The 25,977-nt window shown below is 39.4% G+C and overlaps 1 protein-coding gene and 1 pseudogene across 1 annotated transcript in view; both read left to right on the top strand.

The window, feature by feature from the left end:
- The first annotated feature begins 12,504 nt into the window (after window positions 1-12,504).
- MTX2 (metaxin 2) overlaps window positions 12,505-25,977 on the top strand; it is a 58,588-nt gene continuing 45,115 nt past the window's right edge. The window contains exon 1 of the mRNA XM_006151100.3: window positions 12,505-12,574. Within this exon, the coding sequence (XP_006151162.1) occupies window positions 12,529-12,574 (46 nt within the window). The 5' untranslated portion in view covers window positions 12,505-12,528. The remainder of the gene's footprint in view (window positions 12,575-25,977) is intronic.
- Window positions 24,046-25,162, top strand: LOC106735140 (heterogeneous nuclear ribonucleoprotein A1-like; annotated as a pseudogene).

The raw sequence follows: 25,977 nt of genomic DNA, 5'->3' as shown, positions 1-25,977 counted from the left end.
TTCGGCTCCCAGATGGCGGGTGGACTGGGTGGCCGCGGATGGCGGGCGGAGACGGGGTGGCGTGGGACCATCGCGGCGATCCGAGGGGGACATGGGGCTGGAGCTTTCGTCCAGTCTTGGAGCATTAGGTGGGGAACCCAGACCCGGGTGAAGGCGGGAACTGAGTACCAGCCGCGTCACTCGGATGGAGCACGGAGGAGTAGACATTTGGCCAAGGTCACCCGAGCGGGGCGGGAGTGCCTTCTGCTTCCCCTGGGCGGTGCTTCGTCCAGCTCCCGTTCGGTCCGAGGGACTGGGGTGGGCGAGGTGAGGCGGTGGGTTGGGATTGAAGTAGTGGGGGGCGTGGCCTGAGGCCCGGCGTGGGCTTCAGTCTAAGAGTGGGAGTAGGGACCTTAAGTTTAAGGTGACTGTCGCCAACTAGTCGTCCTTGGTATCTGGCTGCTGAAGTTCTTGCTTCGTCAAGGCACACAGTACAGCCATTTACTCAGTCTCTAGGATTCATTGAAATCTTTGTACCTTTTCAGATACTTTTAAGAAATACCCTTACTGGATGCGTGGAACGTGATTGATGTAAATAGGGTTCAGTTTTCTCTTACTGTGGTTCGTATTTACTGTACTAAAAGAAATGAAATATTTGTTGAGAAAGAGGAGTCTAGACAAGTATTTCTAGGTGTAGGTTAATGGAGTGAATCTTAGTTTCCTAGCAGTCTTTTTCATGAGTACAGTTCTGAGACAGTCACCAGCATAAACAGGTACATTTGAAAAAAGTAGTGTTTTGGAAATGAAAGTACAGAGTATGTGGTAAAATGCCACAGTGTGTTACGTTGTGTGAACTTTTTTTCCCTTTTCACTTAAAAGAAATACATTGTCTTTAGAAGACAGAGTCTCACCAGATGGCAAGCTTTATGAAAGCAGGATCATGATTTTTTTATTCCTCCTGTCTTGAGCACCTGCTCAGTTGGTGTTCAATAAATATTTGTGACTTGAATCAGTGAATAATCTTCATGGGACCAGCAGTTAGCATAATGGCTATGTCGCTGGACTCCCACGTAGTCGACTGCGGTTGGAGTCCCGGACTGGCAGCTTAAACTCATGCCGGGCGCGTGTGCGTGCGTGCCCAAGATCCCGAGAGGAGAATGGAGGAGAAGGGATTGCAGTGTGGCCATGCCCCCTGGGGGATGATTTCTCACTTTCTGTCTCTCTGTCTGTCTGTCTGGCGAGCACATGAGCTCTATAGCAAAAACCTCTCAAAAAAAATATTTGTAACTTGAATCAGTGAATAATCTTCAGATTTTAAGCTATGATTATTTCTATTTTTTACCACTTAGCTTGAAAATCAGGCTTATGCAGTTAAATCAGTGATTTAATTTGCCTTGCTACTATTTTAAAAAAATCATTCATCAGTGTATACTGATATACTGATGTGTGATTTTCAAAGAGAAAATGATGAATATGTTTTTAAAAAAAACTTTGAAAAAAGTTTATTCCTGAGAGAGAGAGAGAGGAGACAGACACCCTCTATAAGGTGTTCACGCTGGTATCCACTAGCTCTGCAGACAGGCAGGATCGCCTCTAACCTGTGAGTGCACCTGCTGAGTTGAGGCAGACCCAGGACTTGAACTCAGAGCCTTCCTACATGGTCTGTAGCAGCCCTACTGCTTGTATTGCCATGGCCTCACCTTGTAATAAACTTATAGTAAGTTTGAAATGTTGCCTCCATTAGCGAAATCTAAGACATTCTAGGAATTTTGTTTGTCATTTTAGCTATTGGTAGTGATCTATTACTTTAGAAGGAAGCATTTGAAGGTGGATAACTTAACAAATAATATTGGAACAACTCCTAAGTCATAAGACCTCATGAATAAATTCCAGCTAGATTAAAGATCTAAATGTAAAATAACAACAGAAACCAAATTACGATAAAATAATTAGAAGAAAGAAATCAGAAAATACAGGAGATTATTTTAATTATCTTAGATAGCAGAAGAGACCCCAGCAAGACCTGAAATTCAGAATGCATAAGAGTAAAATTGGCATATTTCATTGTGCAAAAATTTAAAAGCTTTGTGTAATAAAAGGTACCATAAATAAGTTTCTACAGATTAGTAAGAAAAACACAATAGAATCAAGGGCAGAGGATAGGAACAGGCATTTCACAATAGGGAAAATTCAACTAGACAAGGAAGAGATGAAATGATGCTCTGCATCACTAACTGTTGAAAGCACTTTCCCCATCTAGTCAGATGGGCCAGAATTTCTAGTACTGACTGGAGCATGGGGAAAAGAGTTATTCTCAAACTTTTGGTGGGTCTACAAGTAATGATTACTTTTTTGAAACTTAACATAATATTTATTTATTTTAAAATAGTTGCTTTATTCAACTTTATTTGTTCATTTATTTATTTTAATTTGACCAGAGAGGGACAGAGCAAGAAAGAGAGGGAGGTAAAGTGAGAAGGCAAGCCACCAACCAGGTCCAGGACTCGAACCACAGTCAGCCATGTGGGAATCCAGTGCCCTTAAACACCATGCCACCTGCTGGCCCTAACATAGTAGTATTTATTAAAACACCACTCTTTGACCTAGAAATTCTACTTTCAGGGATTTCTTTGATAGTATTGTAAGAACTAGTACCTGTATATACAGTGTTGTTAATTGTAGTATTATTTGTAATAGCAAAAAAAACCCTAGAAATGTCTTAAGTGTATATTAGATCATGGTACAGTGACCCAGTAACCTCACTTCTGGGTATCTATCCAAAGGAATTGAAATGGTATGTTGAAGATGTATCTGTGTTTATTGCAGTACTATATGTAATAGCTAAGATTTGGAAATGACCCAAGTATCCATCAATGTATTAATGGATAAAGAAAATGTGACATGTACATAATGGAATAATGTATGTAGCCTTTCAAAAGAAGGAAATTCTGTCATTCATGACAATATGGGTGGATCTGGAGGACCTGCCCTGTGTAATAAACCAGACACAGAGACATACCGAATTGGGGCCGGCTGGTGGCATGGTGGTTAAGGGCTCTGGACTCCCACATGGCTGACTGCGGTTCCAGTCCTGGACCTGACGGCTTGCTTTCTCACTTTTCCTCCCTTTCTCGTGAGCTCTCTCTCACTCTGTCCCTCTCTGGTCAAATTAAAATAAATAAATAAAATAAAATAATTGTTTAAAAAAAGAGAGACACATACTGTATGACTTAACTTATTTGCAGAATCTAAAACAGTTTTTTAGAAACGATAGAAAGGTAGTTACAAAGGCAGGGAGGAGGGATAGGAAAAGGGGAGATCATGACCAAAGGGTATAGTATTTCATTTAGACTGAAGGGGAAAGTTTTGGTGATATATTTTACTATATGGTGACTTACAGGTAATGATAATACATTATATATTTAAAAGTTGCTAAGCTAGTAATGTTCTCACCAAATACACACCCAAAAAGATAAGTTGGTAAGGTGATAGATATGTTAATTAGCTTGACTTAATCTATCTACAATGTATGCATAGATCAAAACATTACATTGTACCCCATAAAAATACATAATTATTTGTCATTAAAAAATGAGGTTCTGAAAAATTAGTGTGTACCTATAGTTTTACAAATACAGCAGTAAAAATGAAGAAGTGTATCTGTAAAATGTCTTGGCTTGTAGGCTGTGGGACAGTATTACTACTGCTCAAGAGAAGCCAGGTCCCACTCTGGCGTGAACTTCTGGTCTGGTCAGTCTGAAACAAGCTGGGCATATATAAGAATACCGCGAACGGGAACCAGCAGTTAGCGTAATGGCTATGTCGCTGGACTCCCTCTTAGTCGACCATGGTTCGCGTCCTGGACCCGGTGGCTTAAAACTCACGCCGGGCGCGTGTGCATGAGGCCCCTCAATCCCGAGAAGAGAATGGAGAAGGGATTGCGGCATGGCTATCCCCTCTGGGGGATGATTTCTCACTTTGTCTGTTTGGTGAGCGCACGCGCCCTATAACAAAAAAAAAAAAAAAAAAGAATACCGCGATCAAATAGGCTGGAGGAGGGGGATTGAAAAGTGATTGGACTCTGTGGAGGATACCGTCTGTCTGTCTTTCTCATGCTCTCTCTCTCTTGTGCATACACACATACTTTACCACGAAAAAAAAAATACAAATATTGTCTTGAAAGCTCTGACTATATTAAGTTAAAAGAAGTGTAGAATTATATATTAAAAAATAACTTACATGAACTCATTGTTAAATCCTATGTAAATATGTTTATTTAAACAAAAATAACTTAGAGTAGAACATTCAATTAATTTTAATTATGAGATAATAAAGGCAGGATGATGGTGGAAGGTGGAGGAATTACATTTCTGAATTGCTTGAATTGTTATAATGAACATATTTTAGTTTTGTAATTTAGGTGATTGTGTTTAAAACATTTTAAAGTGCAGGCGAAGTCCCAAACTGGCCACTTGAAAAACATGCCAGGTGCTTGTGTGTGTCCAAAATCCCCAGAGGAGAATGGAGGAGAAAGAATTATGGCATGGCCATTCCCCTTAGGAGATGCCTTTCTCACTTTCCCTCCCTCTCTGTCTGTCTCTGGTGAGGTCATGTACACTATAGCAAATTCAAAGGAAAAAAAAATGTCTTAAAGACTATATTTTGTCAAGAAATAAAGAAATAGAACTAAATAATTTATTGCAAACCAGCAGGTGTTGTGGTGGTTAAGGCACCATACTACCATATGGCTGACCATGTTTTGAGTCCAGGACCCGGCAGCTTGAACATTACCTTGGGCACGTGTGCATGTGTGCCCAAAATTCCAATTGGGGAATGGAGGGAAAGGGATTGTGTGATGTGGCTATCCACCCTGGGGAGCGATTTCTTACTTTATCTGTCTCTCTGGCAAGCGCACATGCTATGTAGAAAAGAATCTAAAATAATAATAATAATAATAATAATAACTTACTAGAAACTATGTTTGACTTCTAAGTGACTTATGACAACTATTCATATTTCTGGTCTCAAGTGGTTTTCTTAGATGAGGACAACCTCAAGAGGTTAGAGATACATACTGACATAGTCCTATTATAGCTCAGTAAGTAATTGTGTACTTATTTGTGTAATTGTGAGCTTTAATTTTGAGTATATCTGCTGCTTTGCTTATTATTCTCCCTTCCAGTGGACACTGATAAAAGTTTTGGAAATGTTTCAAGGCATTTAATTTTTTTTTTTTTTTTGAGAGGTTTTTGCTGTAGGGTGTGTGTGCTCGCCAGAGAGACAGAGAGAGACAGAGAGACAGAAAGTGAGAAATCACCCCCTAGGGAGATGGCCACGCCGTCATCCCTTCTCCTCCAGTCTCCTCTTGGGATCTTGGGCACGCACGCACACGTGCCCGGTGTGAGTTTAAGCCACCGGGTCCAGGATTCGAACCACAGTCGCCTACATGGGATTCCAGCAACATAGCCATTACGCTAACTGCTGGTCCCTACATTTAAATATTTATTTAAAACATCATCTGTATATAATATTCTTGGTGCCTTCCATGAGAGAATAATTCATAGGGATATCTTTTTGGAAGTCTGTAAATCCCTCAGTTTAAGTGAACCACTTCTTGCTTGTTAGTACCAGTTTATACCCACCTCCCAGGTTTTCTCAAGCCTCCTTTCTTAGTGTAACTTACTCTCTCCATCCCTATTGCCATTACCTTAGTTCAAGGCTTTGTCATTTCTCATTTGGGTTACTGTAGTAGTCTCTGAATTGGTTTCCCTGCTTCCAGTGTGGCGTCCTTCTAATAGAGTTTTACATTTCAAGCCTTAGTGGGTTTTTTGTTTATTTTGTTATACTCTTATTTTCCTAAAGTGCTGATGGGACTCCTTATTTTAACAACCTCATTGGTTTCTCATTGTCAGGCGGATAACGTCATACACGACTCTCCATAGCTTAGTCTAAGTCGATGTCTTCAGCTTCATCTCTTGCTGCTTCTCGCCTTGAACTCAAGCCTTTCTGAACTGTAGTATCCATCCTCGGCACATGTTCCCTTCTCTCTCTGGAATGTTCCCTAAGACTGTCCATTTTAACCTCTAAGTCTACCTGGCATTTTCTGCCCTCTCACATGGTTTATTGCCTTTTTTCTAATAATAATGATATATGACCATTATATAAAATGAAAACAATCCAGAGATTTTTAGAGGTTAAGGTAAAAATCACCTGAAACCATACCACCCATATTAAAACTTTAGCATCCTTTTCTCATCATCAAAACTTTGCTGGGTGAAGGGACCAGCAGTTACCATAATGGATAGGTTGCTGGACTCCCGTGTAGTGGATCGTGGTTCCTGTCCCGGACCCGGTGACTTAAACTCAGGCCGGGCGTGTGTGCATGCGTGTCTAGGATCCCGAGAGGAGAATGGAGGAGAAGGGATTGCAGTGTGGCCATCCCCCCGGGGGGGTGATTTCTCGCTTTCTGTTTCTCTCTGTCTTTCTGGCGAGCGCACGCACCCTATAGCAAAAACCTCTCAAAAAAACCAACCAACCAACCAAACAAAAACCTTTGCTGGGTGAACAAAGCTATCTCTTCTTTTCCTGAATTAAAAAAAAAAAATTGAGGTGCCAGCTAGCGGCTTGGTGTTTAGGGGTGCTGTTCTCCCACATGGCCGACTGCAGTTTGAATCCTGGATGTGGCGGGGGGTTTTCTTACTTTTTCCTTTTCTCTCTCGCTCTCTCACTCTGTCCCTCTGTGGTGAAATTAAAATAAATAAATAAGTAAAGTTAAATAAAATAATTCTTAATTTTTTTTTTACGTAAATCATGGGTAATACGCATTTTTTGGTAACTTATTTTGTCATATAACACATTGGGGTCTCTGTTTATGTCTATGAATAGAATCATACATTACCTTTTAAATGGTGATTTATCAATAATATTTCATTGTAATGAAGAAATTGTAATTTACTTACCCGATTTTATTCCAATGGATATTTAAAGCTTTATATCAGTCACTTAGCTGGTGAAGCAGAAGCAATAGGATCCCTATTCCAGTCCCTACACACATACATTTGTGTACGTACACACACACGAAAGTAATTGGCTTATGCTGTCATTATGGAGGCTGGCCAAACAAGTGCCAAGTGCATGAGGCGGGCATCATGAGGGGGCATCAGGAGGAAGAGAGCAAGCTTGGAGTCTCTGATCTCAGGGAAGATTTAGATCTTCTTAAAGGACTTTCAACTGATTAAATCAGGCCACCTAGGATAATCTCTCTTTTGATTAGTATAACACCAACTAATTAGGGACTTTAATTATATCAGCAAAATCCCTTCACAGCAGCACCTAGATTAGTGTTAGAATAACTGAGAGAAAGTGTTTATATGCTACAAAATGCCTGTTGCCTCTCCTGTTTTCTCAACTCTTGCTAAAGAATATCTCTTGTATCCCACTTTAATCAGAGACATAGACATGAATTTTTGGCAAAAGTAGTTCCTTCTATCCAAGATATGTCCCAAAGTCATTACAGATGTATATGATTTTTGTTTGTTCTAAACAGTACTCACATACACATATTTGTGCATCTATTCAGTAGTTTTTTGGGATACATTTCTTAAAGTGGAAGAGGATTTTGAATAGTTCTTTTAGTTCAGTAGTATGGAAAGGATTAGGAAATTATGATTTCTAATGAATAGTTTGGATGTCTAGATGAAAAGATGGATTACCACCATGCCACCTGCCAGCCCCAGATTTAGAATTTTTAAAAAGGATTTATTTATTGATTTATTTTTGTTGCTATTATTATTATTATTTTAATTTGACCAGAGAGAGACAGAAAAAAGGAAAGGGAGAAAGCAAGCCGCCAGGTCTGACATTTGAACTGCGGTCGGCCACGTGAGAAGTGCAGCACCTTAACCACTGTGCCACCTGCCAGCCCCTGGATTCAGAATTTCAAAAGTAGGATAAAAGTAGCACTGGATATTAAGTAGTTTTCAAAGTCTTTTATAACAAACTATGTATTAATTTTTTTTAAAGTTTTTTTTTTAATTGCCAGAGGGCACATATGATCACATGAGAGAGACAAAGAAGGAGGAAACCTCCCCCACCCCAGTGGCATGTGGTCATGCCATAGTCCTCTCCCATTTATCTATCCCTCCATCCTGTCAGGACTTTGGGCAGGCTTACAGACATTCTGAGCATGTTTTTCAAGCCACCAGAGCCAAAATTCAAACTATGGTTGACCATGTGGGATCTAGTGTCCTTAACCACTCGGCTATCCGGTGGCTCTATTATTTTTTTTCTTTCAGGTTTTTGCGTGTGCTTGCTGGAGAGAGAAAGAGACAGAGAGAAGGAAAATGAGAAATCATCCCACAGGGGGATGGCCAGGTCACAATTCCCTCTCCTCCATTGTCCTCTAAGGATTTTGGGCGTACACACACATACCTGTTGTGATTTTTTTAAGGTGCTGTATCTGGGACTCAAACTGTGGTTGACCATGTAAAACCCAGCGCCCTACCCACCACGCCACCTACTGACCCCTGGATTTTTCTTTTTAATGACAAGATTTCCAACATACTGCTTGAGTTTATGGGTTTTTTGTTTGTTTTTGATTTTTTTTAGACAGGCAGTTGGATTTGAATATATACCAGGAGAGAATTGAGTAGCTCTATTCTGTGGTCATTCTTCATGACCACATTTGAGCACTCACTGTAGCCAAAAGGGTGGATAGGTTTGACTCACTCGCCTATTCCTGTGCTAAGAGTGTCTTCAGGCATTAGGACTCCACAGTGCCACTAGATACACACAAAAGAAGGTAGAGTGGTGCTGAGCACTAAACAGCAAAAGCCTGCCACAGTGATCACTTCCTTCCCCTTGCTTTTTATACTTCCTGTGGATTTTGGAGTGAGAATCAGACCTGAATTCTTCTTTACCTACTTGCTAGCTGTGTAACCTTGGGCAAAGTACCCGTCCTACCTCTTTATAAAGCTTACTATTTATTTCTTCCATAAATGAGAGAGAGGGAGCACCCTCAGTGAGATCTTGCAAGCACCAGCCCATTCCAGCTCATGGGCAGGCCTTTACCTGGCATACTCACAGAGGTCTCTGCACTTGAACAGGATTGTTTTGCAGAGAGTCATTTTACTGTGCTCCTGTCTGGTCTCTACCTACCTTTTTAAGAGCCACGTTTCTCATTTGTAAAATGGTGAAGCAAATAGTATATATAATTTTAATGATAAGATGAGGGAATATAAAATGGTTGGTGTGTCCCACACAAAGTAAGCACTCACATATTTATGAATATTATTTTTAGCAGCTTATATATGAACTTTTCTTTTTTACTAGGTTTTATCTCCAACTTTCTGTGTGCAGATACAGTTTTGGTAAAGCTTTTTATTAAAGTGATTTATTATAGGGGACCAGTGGGTGGCGTGGTGGTTAAGGTGCTGGACACTCTCACGTGGCCGACTACAGTTCGAGTCCTAGACCTGGTGGCTTGATTTCCTGCCTTTCTTCTCTCTCTCTCTCTCAGTCTCTCTCTGGTCAAATTAAAATGAATGAATGAATAAATAAAAATTAAATAAATAATTCTTTAAAATAACTCTTTATAACATTATATATTCTATAATTCTATTATAGAATATATATTTACTTCAATAGAATGAAACATCTCCAGAGTGTTATTTCCTAGTAATCTACCCTTGAAAAACAAATTATTCTAGGATATTTGTTTCAAAATTTTATATTTGATGTTTTATAGCCTTGTTTATCTTCCTTATAAAATGGAATCTTAGGATAGATCATAGTGGAGGCCTGTTCAGTAGACATTGCCATAGCTGATTACTGATAATATAAGTAAGGTGGGGCTGGCAGGTGGCACAGTGGTTGAGGTGCTGGACTCCCACATGACTGACCATAGTTTGAGTCTTGGACCTGGTGGCTTGCTTTTCTCACTTTCTCTTTCTCTGTCTTGCTCTGGTCAGATTAATAATAATAACAACAACAACAACAACAAATAAAATCTTAAAAAAAGTACAGTAAGAGAGTATGAAGGTTAGGAACAAAGACCTGAGTTCTAAGTTTAACTCTGCTCTTGTTCTGTGATTTTTTTATAAAAGGATTGTCTATTTTATTTTTTATTTGTTATTATTATTTAATTTGACAAGAGAGAAACAGAGAGAGAGAGAGAGAGAGAGAGAGAGAGAGAGAGAGCAAAGCCTCCGGGTCAGAATGGCAGAGCAAGAGAGAGAGACGGAGAAAGTGAGAAAGCAAAGCCTCCAGGTCCAGGACTCAAACCACTGTCGGCCATGTGGGAATCTAGGGCCTCAACCACCATGCCACTTGCTGGCCCCTTTATTTGTTTATTTGTTTGTTTGTTTTAATTTGCTACAGGACATATGTACTCAACTGGGGGGCGGGGGAGAAGGCAAGCATTCCTAGGGAGGATAGCCACAGTACAGTCCCTTCACTTCCATTCTCCTCTTGGGATTTTGGGCATGCACATACACCTAGCATGTTTTTTAAGTCCAGGTCTGAGGCTCAAACTGCACAATTGTCCTTATGGGATCCAGCCACCTTAACCATTATGCCACTGGCTGGCCCTGTACTGTGAACTTGGGCATGGCTTTCTAGTCCTCAGTTTTCTCATTTGTATTTTTTAATGCATATTAAGCTCCTTGTCTAGAGTGGTACATAATACATGCACAATATATCGTACTTTCTGTTATTACTTTTATTGCCCAGGAGACTTTCTTTTTATAGCAAGGGATCCTTTCTGGACGTTGATCTGTCCAGTCTGTTAACCTATTACCATTTTGGACAGTAGAAAATGCCCAGGGGCCAGAGAGTGGTTCTTGCAATAATGTAGCTGGATCTACATGGGAAGGTCGCAGGTTTATATCCTGAGGCCTTTCTGTGCATGTCAGATGCATGCAAACATATCTGTGGCTAGGGACAGCTGAGGCTGGGAGTAAGTGGGTTGTGACGCAAAAGACTATTAGGGATTCTTGTCTCCCTCTTTTTCTCCTCATGGAAGAAATCAATAAGTAAACTTTTAAAAAATGCCCTCAGGACCAGTAGGTGGCATGGTCGTTTAAGTGCTGGACTCTGACATGGGCAGCTGCAGTGTTGAGTACCAGACCTGGCCGCTTGGTTCTCATTTTACCTGTCTCACTCTGGTATGTGCATGTACCCTATAAAAATTAAAAAAAAGTAAATAAATAAAATTAAATAAACAATTATTTTAAAAAATGCCCAAAGTGTTCTTATTTTTATTTTCTCCTATACTGTCTTTTCTGAATTATTACTTCACCAATGCCTTGGTATATTTTAAGCACATCAGTTAACTTCATCATAGTATAATTTATTAACCTTCTGAAATTAGGACAATATCTCTTCTGTTCTTAATTTAGAAGCTCAGTAAACTATATAAAGGATGAAAAAAGGATACTTGGAATATTCCATTTATCTTATCATGGGCATTTGGGTACTTAATTATTTAAATTTATTAATAACTTCATTTAGCAGCGGCATTAATTTATAGTACGAGCTATGAAACTCATTTTGCAGGGTTCCACAGAACCTGTATGTAAGCATCTTGAAAGTAAGCATAATCAACACAGGGTATTTTTTTTCTCCCCATAGGGCACGTGAGCTTAACCAGAGAGAGATAGAGAGGGACAGACAGAGAGAGGGAAAGTGAGAAATCACCCCTCCTGTGAGGATGGCCATGCTGCAATCCCCTCTCCTCCAGTCTCCTCTGGGATTTTAAGCGTGCACACACTCTTGTACAGTGTAGTTGTCAAGTTGCTAGGTTCGGGACTTAAACCAAGGAGTTGACCATGTGGAATCTAGTGCCTTAACCTCCACACCACCTGCTGGCCTCAGAATCTGCACTTCAAAAACATTCAGAAGTGGGGCATACCATGTGTTCGGCACTAGTGCAAAACTCTGTGAGGCTGACCTTCATAGGAAGGTTCCAAGTTTGCAGCAGGAGACCTCCCTGAACATGAATGTGCCAGGCACATACGAGCCTGTGATCTGAAGCTGGCTAAAGCAGAAAGTGGGTTGGGGTGTGAAGACCCTGCTAGGGATGCCTGTTTGTCTCTTTGTCCCTCGCTCTGACTCTTTTATAGAAGATATAAAGAAACAAACAAATAAAAAGCATTCAGAAGAGTTCTATAAGGTGAGAGAGGTAGGAAATACAGTTTAAACAGATTTTGTACAATGGAAGGGCTGATACTTTTTGTAGGGACAATCGAGGACAGAATGAAGAAATTGATAATAGAGGCTTTTATATCTGCATATCAGAATATTAGTGGTGATAATTATAACAGATAAAGAAATACAGTACATTAAATTATCTTTTTTTGAAAATACATTTTATTAGTTATTTTTACTCAGTCTTCTGAAGAGTGAGGAAGGTACTGAAGAATCATTGAGAATTTATTGAGCTGGCCATCACATTTCAGATAATCTTTTCTTCATTCATAATAGTCATATGAAAAGTCTCATATTGTGGTCCTTATCACCTTGGCAGATGTGAAGTTGATATCGAAGGGGCAGATGGTGAAGCTAAACAATACAAAATGGAGCCTACTGCAGAGTAAAGGTGAAGTGCAGCTTGTTGACAGCAGTGTGGACTGTTGTTACTTTACCATACTGTATTCATGAATAGGTTGGAAACAAATTCTTAGAGGCAATGTTTTACTGTCTTTGGGGAATTTTTTTTTTTTTTAATTGCTAGAAAGCATGTGTACTCCAGAGAAAGAGTAAGAGAGAAAGGGAGAAAGCACCCACTAATGGGACATGGCCTCAGTCCTGTCCATTGTTCTATCCTGCCAGGATTTGGGGGCATGCTTGCTGGGTGCGTTTCTCAGGCCCTTGGGACTTGAACTGCTGTTAATCATGTGGGATCCAGCTTCCCTTAACCACTAGGCTATAGGGCCAGCCTTTTAGAAACTTTGGTATGAGGTTAAGATCCCTTAAAAGGGTTGTTTTCTCATCTTAAATTAGTCTATAGTTAAGCTATAATGTGAGTTTTCATTTTCTTATATGCTTTATTAACATTTCATACTCAGAAGTTACATGATTTTTAGTATATAGCTTAAAAATGATTGTGGGTGCCCCATCAAATTTGGCAGTCTTATTTCCGTACAGACTTTTGAGTTATTGAAGTTAGCATAGACCTTCTACATTTGAGTGAAAGTTGAAAGAAAACATCATCAAACTTAACATTTTTCAAACATTTTTGAAATTTCTTAATAAGCAGTTATCAGATGGACTGAAGATATCAAACAGAGATGAGATATTGAAAATTCAGGCTTCTCATTTTTTGTTCAAAGACAAATTATAATATTCAGGAAATCCAGCTATAGACGTTTATATGTAGAAAAGAAGTATTTGCCATGCCAGTAAGAGAAATGCATGCTTTAATTTTTTATTGCTTTGTAAATGATCCTCTACTCTATTCTTGAGCACTTTTCTTATTTTTGTACGCTCTATAAATGAATCATGGTTTTGAACTTTTTTACATCAGTAATAAAAATGAAATTTGATTGGTTAGTAATAAAGAAGGTTCTTTTCATAAAAACAATCATTTTGTCATGACAATTTCCATTAACTGTAACTGTGTTAGCAAAATAGAAACCATAAAATGCGTTTCATTGTGTTTATACACTTCGCTCTGTTTTTGTGCTGATTATGTATTTTTATCACTAAGAACTTTTATAAGCCAAAGAAGTTTCTTTATAACTTAATCTGCCTTTGGATTTTTCAAAAAGACTTTTTGATAGGTATATTTATCCCAGTAGTCTATGATGTTAATATGGAATTTCCTTGTGCATGTCATATTTCATTATCTGGCCCAAACACTCACTGGAACTTTGTATCATTTATTTGATATGAAGAGGTTATCATTACTATAGTATTTCTTTCTTTTTTTTCTTTTTTTTTGGAGAGGTTTTTTTTTTTTTGCTATAGGGCACGTGCACTTGCCAGACAGGCAGAGAGAGACAGAGAGATAGAAAGCGAGAATTCACTCCCCAGGGGGGGTGGCCACGCTGCAATCCCTTCTCCTCCATTCTCCTCTTGGGATCTTGGGCACACATGCACATGTGCCCGGCGTGAGTTTAAGCCACCGGGGCCGGGACTCGAACCGTGGTCAACTACGTGGGAGTCCCGCGACATAGCCATTACACTAACTGCTGGTCCCTATAGTATTTATTTCTATAAAGTAATACTGGCAGCTGAATCTTTAATGATCTCGCATTCATTGACCTCCTTTTGTTTATTAGCTATAGGAAAATGTTTTGGCATCATGAATTATAATATTTCTAACTTGCTTGTTTTATGACATTTAAAAAGGTTGTATGTTATGGCCAGTCGGTGGTGTGGAGGTTGAGGGTGCTTTATCCCACATGGTCAACCGTGTGGTTCAAGTCCTGGACCTGGTGGCCTACAAATCACACTGAACACGTGTGCCTTCATGTGTGAAGTTCCAGGAGGAACATGGAGAAGGGATTGCAGTGTGGCCATCCCCCTCATGGTGATTTCTCACACCCCCTTCTCTCTCTGTCTCTTTGGTGAGTGCATGTTCCTTATAGCAAAAACAATAAGTGAATGAATGAATAAATAAATAAATATTATATGTTGATAAGAAATAACGCAAAAAGAAAAATTGCTATTTTTTCATTAGACATTGTTATTGTATTTACTATTACTATTCATCAATTTGAGATTTTAATTTGGCTAGTGGATGAGAACTAGTTACATAACAATAACTATTTAAATTGTAATTGATATTTGTTCTTCAGTTGACATGGTATATTCTTCTTGATATATTTTCTCCCTAGTTCTCCTTCTTGCCATGTATTTGTGCTGAATTTCTATGCTATCATTTGTGTGGAGAATGTAAAACAATTTCAATATCAAAATAAATAATTAGAAACAGACATATATCTTTAAATCATGGAGTACAGATTAATGTTTGTTTTTAATATTTACTATTTTTTTTTTTTTTGGAGAGATTTTCATAGGTAGCTAGAATTATTCTGCTTTTTTTTCTTTTTTTTCATTTAGCCTCGCCATTCTCTTATTTATTTTTATCTCTCCTTCCATCCACAGAATGTCCTTTCCAGGGCAGCAGGATCTAGGTCTAGCTATAGGCCTCTGCCCAACAAGGGATACAGAGGCAGGATCACCTCTGACCCCCGCCTCACTTCAAAACTCTCCAGCCTAAGACGGGTTACCCATTTCCTAAACCTCTGGCTTTCTGCTGTTTTTTTTTTTTTTTTTTTTTGAGAGGTTTTTGCTATAGGGCACGTGCACTTGCCAGAAAGACAGAGATAGAAAGCAAGAAATCACCCGCCCCGGGAAGATGGGCAAGCGCAATCCCTTCTCCTCCATTCTCCTCTCAGGATCTTGGGCACACACGCATTCAGTGCCTGACGTGAGTTTAAGCTACCAGGTCTGGGACTCGAACTGTGGTCGACTACATGGGAGTCCAGTGACATAGCCATTATGCCAACTGCTGGTCCCAATATTTACTGTTTTGGGGTATCTTTGTATCATAGGTAAATGACTCTTATACAACCTCTAATGAAAAATTGTAGTAAGATTTGAGTTTGAGTCACTAAGTTATTTTTCTCTTGGATTCTCTTTGATTTTCAATTCCTGAATAATGAAGCAGCTGCCATTCAGACCAATTTTTTAGAACCTTTAGGTGTGTGTTTGTATATATATATATGTTCTTGCTAGAGAGAGACGGAGGAAGAGGGGCAGTGAGAAAGCACCCCTTGGGGAGGGACAGCTATGCCCTCCCTCCTCCTTCATTTTCCTCTTGGGATTTTGTGCATGTACACACACATACCCAGTATGTCAGAACCTCTGGCTCCAGGACTTGAACTCTGTAGTGAGCCATGTGAGTTCTAGGCCTTTTAGCCACCACACCATTGGCTGGCCTCTAGGCCTTTTATTTTCTTGCTATAGGGCATGTACCAGAGAGAGATGGAGTAAGGGTGTATGTGAGAAATCACCCCCCAGTCGGTGGAGGATGGCCATGCTGCAATTCCTTCTCCAGTTTCCTCTCAGGATTTTGGGCATGCACACACATGCACCCAGTGTGATTTTCTTTTTTCTTTTTTTTCTTTTTCCTTTATTATTTTATAGATATTCAATCACATTGTTTAGCTTACAAAGTGAACATTTCAATATGTGAACATTTCTCCCCAGTCCAGTTGATCAAAATATCTTCAACAGATACTACCACACCTCTTTGTCCCGTCAATGCTCTGCCTCTGTATCCTTCCTCCAAATGTTCTTCCCTGGGCCCAGCTCCTTCACTCACACTACATCTGGCATTTACACTCATCTCTTTTGTTTGTATATCTTTTAGTCAATCAGTTTTGGTTGTAAAGCCGCTGGGTCTAGGACTTGAACTGTGCAGTTGGCCATGTGGGATCCCACACCTTAATCTCCTCACCACCTGCTGGTCCCCAAGGCCAGCTTTTTAAAGATAGAGGTAAGCCATTGTAGCTGCTGGTTTCCAATTTCTTGGGACTAGAGGCAGGGGAGTGATGGCTATGTGGTCAGGAATATCCATGGTATAGCTGTACCACATTTTTGTTAATGTATCTAGCAGTTGATAAACATTTGGGTTGCTTCAACTTTTAAATATGGTGATAACACTGCTATGAACATTCATGTGTAGGCCTGTGTGAATATATCTTTTCATTTCACCTGGGTGAATATAGAGGCATAGAATTGTTAGGTCGTGGGACCAGCAGTTGGCATAATGGCTATGTTGCTGGACTCCCATGTAGCCGACCGCAGTTCGAGTCATGGACCTGGTGGCTTAAACTCATGCCAGGCATGTGTATGTGTGTGCCCAAGATCCCAAGAGGAGAATGGAGGAGAAGGGATTGTGATGTTGCCATCTCCCCCGGGGATGATTTCTTGCTTTCTGTCTCTCTGTCTCTCTCGTCTTTCTGGTGAGCGCACACACCCTATAGCAAAACAAAACAAAACAAAAAACCCAAACTCTCCAGAATTGTTAGGTCATATGATTAATTCTGTGTTTAACACTTTGGGAACATGGTAAACATTTTACAATTCCTCAAGGAGTGTGTTAGAGTTCCAATTCACTACATCTTCTAAATGTGTTATTGTGTCTTGTTGATTAAAGTGTTCCTAGTGGGTGTGAAGTGATATCTCATTGTAGTTTTGATTTACATTTCCCTGATGACTAATATATATATATATATTATTTTTTGCCTTTTGTCTTTATCTTGGCCATTCATATATTCCTTTTGGAGACTTATCTATTCATATTATTTAACCAATTAAAAAATTGTGTTGTATTGCCTTTTTTGGGTGGTTAGGAGTTTTTATTATTATATATATTCTGGATATAAGCTGAAAGAGGCATGGGGAATGTTAATTGCTGTCATTGTCATCATTAGTATTATCTGCCTAGATAGAGGATGAGGTGTGGAATATTATTTGAGTTTCTTGCCATGATTCAGTACTCTGGCATTCACTTGGCATTTTGGAGGATGAGTAATGTTGTATGTAATTTTTTCTTAGTTCTTAAACAACATGTAACCCAAACATAATGAAAACTTGTTATAGGTATGCTAGATAATACTTATTGTCATAGCGAGATAGACTCCAGTGTGTAAATTTCTAACTTGAGATGTAAACATAACAAATGTGGAAGTAGGTCACATGATACTTCTTAACTATAAGTGCCTTAAGGGGTTTTCTTTATAATTCTATCTTCAGCACTTAGAATGGTGGATGGCATGTTATATGCAATGAATATTTATTAAATGAATGAGAAAACCAGTTATAGACTGGCTAAATTTACTCTCTGAAGTGAGAACTATGTGTAATTTACTGTATGTATTTATATGGAATGAGCAATAAAAGATATATAGTAGACTCTAGTATCAGCCATGTTTCTTGTCTCTAAGGACATAAAACTAATAGCCAAGGGAATATTCTGGTCTGAATCTTCTTTCAGAAGAATCTTTTCCCAGAGTTGGGGTGTCTTTTTATATTTGTGTCTTATGCTTTACCATGCGTCCTAGAATTTCTGCTGCTGGCTCTAGGGCCCTTATTTTAATCTAAGGTAGTTTTTATTTTTTCTATTTGTTTGCCTTCTTAAATTCTTTAGCTTTGCCGCAACGTTACAGAATGCTGCCTGCCTAACACTTTTCCATTCTCCAACATGAGCCACTTTCTGGCATAAACACTGTTCACTGTTGAGGTGATGAACATGGTTTGAAATTCCTTTTATGGGAAGACTCACTTCCTTCTTACATATCCTGTGGAATATCATTAAATATCCCATATGGAACATAGCTCAGGGGAATTACTATTAAATCATTTCATGATCATCATTATCTGGATATAGTATTATCTTTGATTTATACTACAGTTTACAGGTTAAATTGTTATTGAATGTAATGCGTGGTCCTTAAAATTCCTCTTTTTAAAAAATAATTATTTTTATTTTTATTTAACTTTATTTATTTGTTTTAATTTGGCCAGAGAGGAATAGAGTGAATGAATGAGAGAGAGAGAAAACCACCAGGTCTGGGACTTGAACTGTAGTTGGCCATGTGGGAGTTCAGCACCCCTCAATCACCACGCCACCTGCTGACCCCAAAATTCCTGTTTTGATAAAGTCTCGTATCATTGTGTTTTAAATCTGAACATCTTATGACCTATGGTAAATGAAGCCTTCATATTATATTGCCTGAAATTTGATGGCTTTTAAACTTAGTGTCTATATTGATATCATTGAGATCATCAGTATAATATTTTTGTCAGATTAGCAAATTTCTTTTTCTTTTTTTTGGGAGAGGTTTTTGCTATAGGGCGCGTGCGCTCACCCAACAGAGACAGAGAGACAGAAAGCGAGAAATCGCCCCCCTGGGGGCTGGCCACACCACAATCCCTTCTCCTCCATTCTCCTCTCAGGATCTTGGGCACACACGCACACATGCCTGGCATGAGTTTTAAGCCACCAGGTCCTAGACTTAAACCACAGTCAACTACATGAGAGTCCAGCAACATAGCCATTACGCTAACTGCTGGTCCCAGCAAATTGATTTTCTCTGTGTGTTTTACCGTAACTTGTCCATGTTAAAGAGCTGCCAAATGTTCTTTGCGCATTTCGTTACTTTAGCCGTGTCTGCATTTACACCTTTGGCAGAAAGCCATCCAAATTTGGAATTAGATTACAGATATTTCTTACCTAACACTGTCTAAGTAGTCTTGCTAGGTTGAAAAGATGACATGTATGAGCTTTGGAATCTAGTTGCCTAAGGATAAACTGAGTTTGACTTCATCAGTGCACAAATGATAGGTTTGTGTAGAGTTATTATAGCATTAATCAATTTGATGGATTGGAAATATGACAGAGCTGAAGCAGCATGTAATATTAGTGCCTATTATTCTACAAATTATGTCTTCACCCACATTCATTTGCCAGAAGAGTCATGTTGTACATTAAGAATGCAGGAAAAAAAAAAAAAAACATCAACAGAGGGCACCTCTTTTCATGGTCCTTCTCTTGTCCTCTTTAGATTACATCATCAAGAGATGGACTTTGGAATGACACTTATTTATTAGGTCATAGTGCTTTCATACTGTGAAATAACCTGAATTGAATGGAGCAGATAGATCATCTGCCACCAAATGATTTACCACTTAAGAGAATTCTGCAAATAATATAGAAAGTGTGGAAGAGACTAGGGATACCATATGTAAATTTATTGGCTACCAGTCATTTCATAAAAATTATAATGGGTTATAGAATATTGAATTTTGAAGGGTTATATTGTATTGGTTGATAAAACTTAAAAATAAGTATTTTGGAGGCCAGTAAGAGGCACGATGGTTAAAGTGCTGGATTCTCACATGGCCAACTTCAGTTGGCCATGGTAGCTTGCTTTCTTATTTTCCCCCTCTCGCTGTCTCTAGTGAGCACTGCCCTATAGCAAATTAAAAAAAAAAAATTAGTAATAATAATAAATTTTAAATATTAGAGAAATAAGTAGATTGAAGACAGTTAAAATGAATAAGAAGCAAATTTAAATTTTTTGGTATAGATATTGCTTTGTTATGTAAGCATTTCTAACATTAATTACTTTATGCATTATTTCTCTTACAGTTTTTAGAAGTCCAAGAGTATATATCCTCTCATTTATGTATTTTTTAAGAATAACTTATTTAAATTTTATTTATTATTATTATTAGTTATTAATTTTCTATAGGCACATGTGCTGAGAAAGACAGAGAGAGAAAGCAAGTTGCCAGGTGGGGAGAGAGAGCGAGCGAGCGAGCGAGCAAGCAAGCTGCCAGGTCTGGGACCCAAACCGCAGTCAGCCATGTGGGAATCCAGTTCCTCGACCACCACACCACCTGTCAGCCTGTGTCCTCTTTTAAATTTTACTTTGTTCTCCTCCAACACAAATACTTAGAAAGCTAAAGTAAGTTTCTTTGAAAACTTTGAGACATTTTCATTTGGATAAAACATTCTGTCCTACTACAAACTGCAACTTTAAGGGGCATATCTTTTGTACAGATGACACTAAATGTAAAATAATCAGGGCCTAGGCCTGGGTAAAATTAGGAAGTAGGTAAAAGACTAACAGAACTTTTTTTTTTTTTTTTTGAAGAGGATTTTGCTATAGGGCATGTGCACTTGCCAGACAGACAGAGAGAGACATAGAGACAGAAAGCGAGAAATCCTCCCTGGGGGGATGGCCACGCCACAATCCCTTCTCCTCCATTCTCCTCTCGGGGTCTTGGGCACGCACACACATGCGCCCGGCGTGAGTTTTAAGCCACTGGGTCTGGGACGCGAACCGCGGTCGACTACATGGGACTCCAGGGGCATAGCCATTATGCTAACTGCTGGTTCCCAAGACTAACAGAACTTTTAATAACATTATTTGGATATGTACTCAGTTTTGATGTGCTCTGATACTTTTTTATTTCTAAGTATTTATTTCTATAAAGTAGGAATATATTCTTTATAAAAATGGTAAAACTTTAATGTATCTTTCTCTAGTGAATACTGCTAGAGTAGTAATTAAATTTTTAAAAAGTTTAATAACTTCTATGATCAAGTGACACAGAGCAGGGGAGAGCCAGACAGTTAGAGACAGAGAGACAATACTCCCATCGGAGTCTTTACTCCGTGATCCACAACCAGTCCCAGATAGTCCTAGATCAGAGGCACACACATGCCTGGTTACTTAGGCAGTCTCCAGATGTGACCCAAATCTGGAACCTTTTCACGTGGGTTAGCCTTGCAGAGTGTTGCCTTTTACCGCTGTACCATCCTCTGATCCCCAATAACTGTAATTTTAAACAGTGAATTAATGTAGGTCACAGAGTACCTTAGAGGAAGTTACTGCTTTGTTAAAATCAAATAGTAGATTATCAGAATGAATTTCTGAAAGATGGGTAGTTTTTTTTTTTTAATAAAGAATTATTTAATTTTATTTACTCATTCATTTATTTTAATTTGACCAGAGAGAGGCAGAGATACAGAGAGAGAAAGCGAGAGGGAGAGGGAGAGTGTGAAAGCAAACCACCAGGTCTGGAACTTGAACCTTGGTCATCCATGTGGAAGTGTCCAGTGCCTTAACCACCACGCCACCTGCTGGTCCCTTGTTTTTGTTTTTAAGAGAGATTTTTTTTTGCTATAGGGCATGTGTGCTTACCAGAGAGACAGAGAGAGACATAGAGACAGAAAAGGAGAGTCACCCTCCAGGGGAGATGTCCCCCCACAGTCCCTTCTCCTCCATTCTCCTGTCAGGATTCTGGTCACCACACACATGCACCAAGCGTGACTTTCAAGCTGCTGGGCCTAGGACTCAAACTGCAGGAGTGATAGTCCAGTGACAAAACCATAATGCCATCTAATGGTCCCAAAGATGGGTAATTTTAATTTGGAACTTTTATAATAAAGATACTGGCTTTAATGATACTTAGACAAAGAAATTTAAATCTTGATTGATTTTAATTTCATGTTTTGGCATATATATTATTTGAAATGCCATCTTCAGTTTGAAGCAATTGAGAAGCCAATGATTTTAGTAAATAACCGTAGGAATTTTTCACATTCTGGTAACTTACTTCCTAGAAGGACAGATAAAATATTGACAGAGCTACATAATAGAGTAGAAAGTAATGTATGACATAAGACAAGTATACACTGCTATGGACAGTATATATAAAGGTGAAACTAAATTTGTTTAGCTATAAAAGACTTCTTCTTTTTTTTTTTTTTTTTTGTAGAGGTTTTTGTTATAGGGCGCATACTATCGCCAGAAAGACAGAGAGAGACAGAGAGACAGAAAGCGAGAAATCACCCCCCCAGGGGCGATGGCCACGCCGCAATCCCTTCCCTCCTCCCCAAGAAGGGATCTTGGGCATGCACGCACACGTGCCCGGCATGAGTTTAAGCCACTGGGTCCAGGACTCGAACTCTGGTCAACTACATGGGAGTCTAGCGACATAGCCATTACGCTAACTGCTGGTCCCTAAAAAAGCCTTCTTGATAGAGGCAAGTATTTAAACTTGTTCTTGAAAAGTATGTAGGATTTGGGTATGTGGCAGTGAAGGGGTATTCTGGTCTAAGCCAACAGTTTGAGAAAGTACAAAGCGTGTGGGAGAAATTTGAAGTTCTCTGGGTGGATACAAAAGTCTTACTGTTAGGGGGACCAGCAGGTGGCGTGGTGATTGAAGCACTGGATACTCCCACATGGCCATCCAGGGTTTGAGTCCCGGACCTAGTGGCTTACTTTGTCACTTTCCCTCCCTCTCTCTCTTTCTCTGTGTCTCCCTCTGGTTGAATTAAAATAAATTAATGAATAAATTAAATTAAAAAATAAGTCTTACTGTTAGGTAGGTAGATGGGTAGGCAGGGATTTCTATCCTCCCTCACTTACTCACTTGTGTTTTTTACTATGTCCTATTCTCATTTCCACATGCTATGACCCTAGCGTCACCTTTTTGGGAAAAAAAAAATTGTCAGAGAGCACATGTGGTTCAGGGAGAGAGAGAGCTACAGAGAGCGAAAGTGAGAAAGCACCACCTATGAGGGATATTCAGGCTGCAGTCCCTTCTCCACATTTTTTTTTTTTTGGAGAGGTTTTTGCTATAGGGCGCGGGTGCTTGCCAGACAGACAGAGAGAGACATAGAGATAGAAAGCGAGAAATCACCCCCCCGGGGGGATGGCCACACCACAATCCCTTCTCCTCCATTCTCCTCTTGGGATCTTGGGCACGCACGCACATGCCCCTGGCGTGAGTTTAAGCCACTGGGTCCGGGCCGCGAACCATAGTCGACTACGTGGGAGTCCAGTGACATAGCCACTACGCTAACTGCTGGTTCCCCCTTCTCCACTTTTTTGGGCGGGAGATTTGGGCACACGCACACACAAGCATCTGGAGTGTTTTTCAAGCCTCTGGGTCTAAGGACTAAAATTGCATAGTTGGCCTTGTGGGATCCAGGTGCCTTCATTACCATGGCACCGGCTGGCTAGAGGACCACCATTTTAGTTTTTTTTAATTAATTTTTTTGGGGAGGTTTTTGCTATATGCTGCAGGTGCTCACGGGAGAGACAGAGAGATAGAAAGTGAGAAATCATTCCCTCGGGGGGATGGCCACGCCACAATCCCTTCTCCTCCATTCTCCTCTCAAGATTTCGGGCATGCACGCACACGTTAGTTTTAAGCCACTGGATCTAGGACTCGAAATGCGGTCGCCTATGTGGGAGTGAAGAAACGTGGGAGTCCAAAAACATAACCATTATGCCATCTGCTGGTGCCCAGGATAATCATTTTTAAATCTCATAGTCCTATTAGTAAAATATTTGAGAACATATGCCCTAAAAGACTTAGAAATCATGTGGTTGGTAATCCTGAACTACAACGTCATGCACATTATAAAACATACACTAAAAATGAAAATAGAAAAAGTTAGAAATAAATTTTAAATCTGCTTTCTGCCTGTGGTTGCCGCCAGGGAAGCATCATTGAACTCTCCCCACTGCCATCATGTCTAAGTCAGAGTCTTCCAACGAGCCATAACAGCTGTGGAAACTCTTTATCTGAGGGTTGAGCTTTGTAACAAGCAATGAGAGCCTGAGGAGCCATTTTGAGCAATAGGGAACACTCGAGGACTATGTCGTAATGCAAGATCCAAACACCAAGTGCTCCTGGGGCTTTGGGTTTGTCACGTATGCCACTGTGGAGGAGGTGATGCAGCCATGAATGCAAGGCCACACAAGGTGGATGGAAGAGTTATGGAACCAAAAGGGTTGTCTCAAGAGAAGATTCTCAAAGACCATGTTCCCACTTAACTGTGAAAAAGATCTTTGTTGGTGGCATTAAAGAAGACACTGAAGAACATCACCTAAGAGATTATTTTGAACAGTATGGTAAAATCGAAGTGATTGAAATCATGATGGACAGAGGCAGTGGCAAGAAGAGGGGCTTTGCTTTTGTGACCTTTGATGATCATAGCTCTGTGGATAAGATTGTCATTGAGAAATACCATACTATGAATGGCCACAATGGTGAAGTAAGGAAAACCCTGTCCAAACAAGAAATGACTAGTGTTTCCTCCAGCCCAAGAGGTCAAAGTGGTTCTGGAAACTTCGGTGGTGGTCAAGGAGGTGGTTTTGATGGTAATGACAGCTTTGGTCGTGGAGGAAACTTCAGTGGTTATGGTGGCTTTGGTGGCAGCTGTGGTATTGGCAGATACGGTGGAAACGGGGATAGCTATGATGGATTTAGTAATGATGGAAGAAATTTTGGAGGTGGTGGAAGCTACAATGATTTTGGTAATTATAACAATAAGTTTTCAAATTTTGGACCCATGAAACCCAAGAAGTGTAGAAAATTGGGAGGCAGAAGCCTTGGCCATTATCACAGTGGAGGCCAGTACTTTGCCAAACCACAAAAATCAAGGTGGCTTTGGCGGTTCCAGCAGCAGCAGTAGCTATGGCAGTGGCAGAAGGGTTTAATTAACTGCCAGGAAACAAAGCTTAGCAGGAGAGGAGAGCCAGAGAAGTGACAGGGAACTACAAGTTACAACAGATTTGTGAACTCAGCCAAGCACAGTGGTGGCAGGGCCTAGCTGCTACAAAGAAGACGTATTTTAGACAATACTCATATGTATGGGCAAAAAGTACAAAGATATTTGTATTTGTGACTAATTATATAACAGGTTATTTTAGTTTCTGTTCTGTAGAAAGTGTAAAGCATTCCAACAAAGGGTTTTAATGTAGATTTTTTTTTCTCTTGTACCCATGCTGTTGATTGCTAAATGTAATAGTTTGATCATGATGCTGAATAAATATGTGTTTTTAAAAAATGTGCTGTGTAAAGTTAGTCTACTCTGAAGTCATCTTGATAAACTTCTCCACAGCATGAAGTTAGAATCCTTTCAAGGTGGGGCCAGGTTCCATTTTGAAATTAAATAATCATTTTACTACTTGCTTGGGTGGAGAAGCCAGTTGTCTTCAGAAACATTGGTGTAGTTGAACTGATAGTTATTGTGACCTGAAGTTTATTCAGAGGTTCACCCAAACAGAGTCACAATTTGGTTATTACAAAATGATTGTTGGCACATCCTATGTAATATATCTAAATTGAATAATTGTACCAGATAAAATAGATGGGAATGAAACTTATGTATCTTCCATTATCTTGTTTACTCAATAAACAATATAATTCTCTTGAAAAAAAAATTGAAATCCAAATTCCAGCTATTTTAAGGCAGCCTTTAAAATAATTGTAGAGCTTTAATATTGGTTATATAGTATTTAATTTTTCTGAGTAAAGTTTATTTTATTTTTTATATTTTGTTATGCAGTGTAGTTTCTTTGTCTTCCCTGCTATTTTTTTCATTTTTTATTTTTTTATGAGGTGGTTTTTTTTTTTTTTTTTTTTTTTTTTCTCTATTGGGGTTGTACAACCACAAGA

This window comes from Tupaia chinensis, unplaced genomic scaffold (genome assembly GCF_000334495.1).
Source record: "Tupaia chinensis unplaced genomic scaffold, TupChi_1.0 Scaffold000314_1, whole genome shotgun sequence".
NCBI lineage: Eukaryota > Metazoa > Chordata > Mammalia > Scandentia > Tupaiidae > Tupaia > Tupaia belangeri.
The sequence above is the reverse complement of the archived record's forward strand: the minus strand, read 5'-3'. Positions and strand labels throughout refer to the sequence as shown.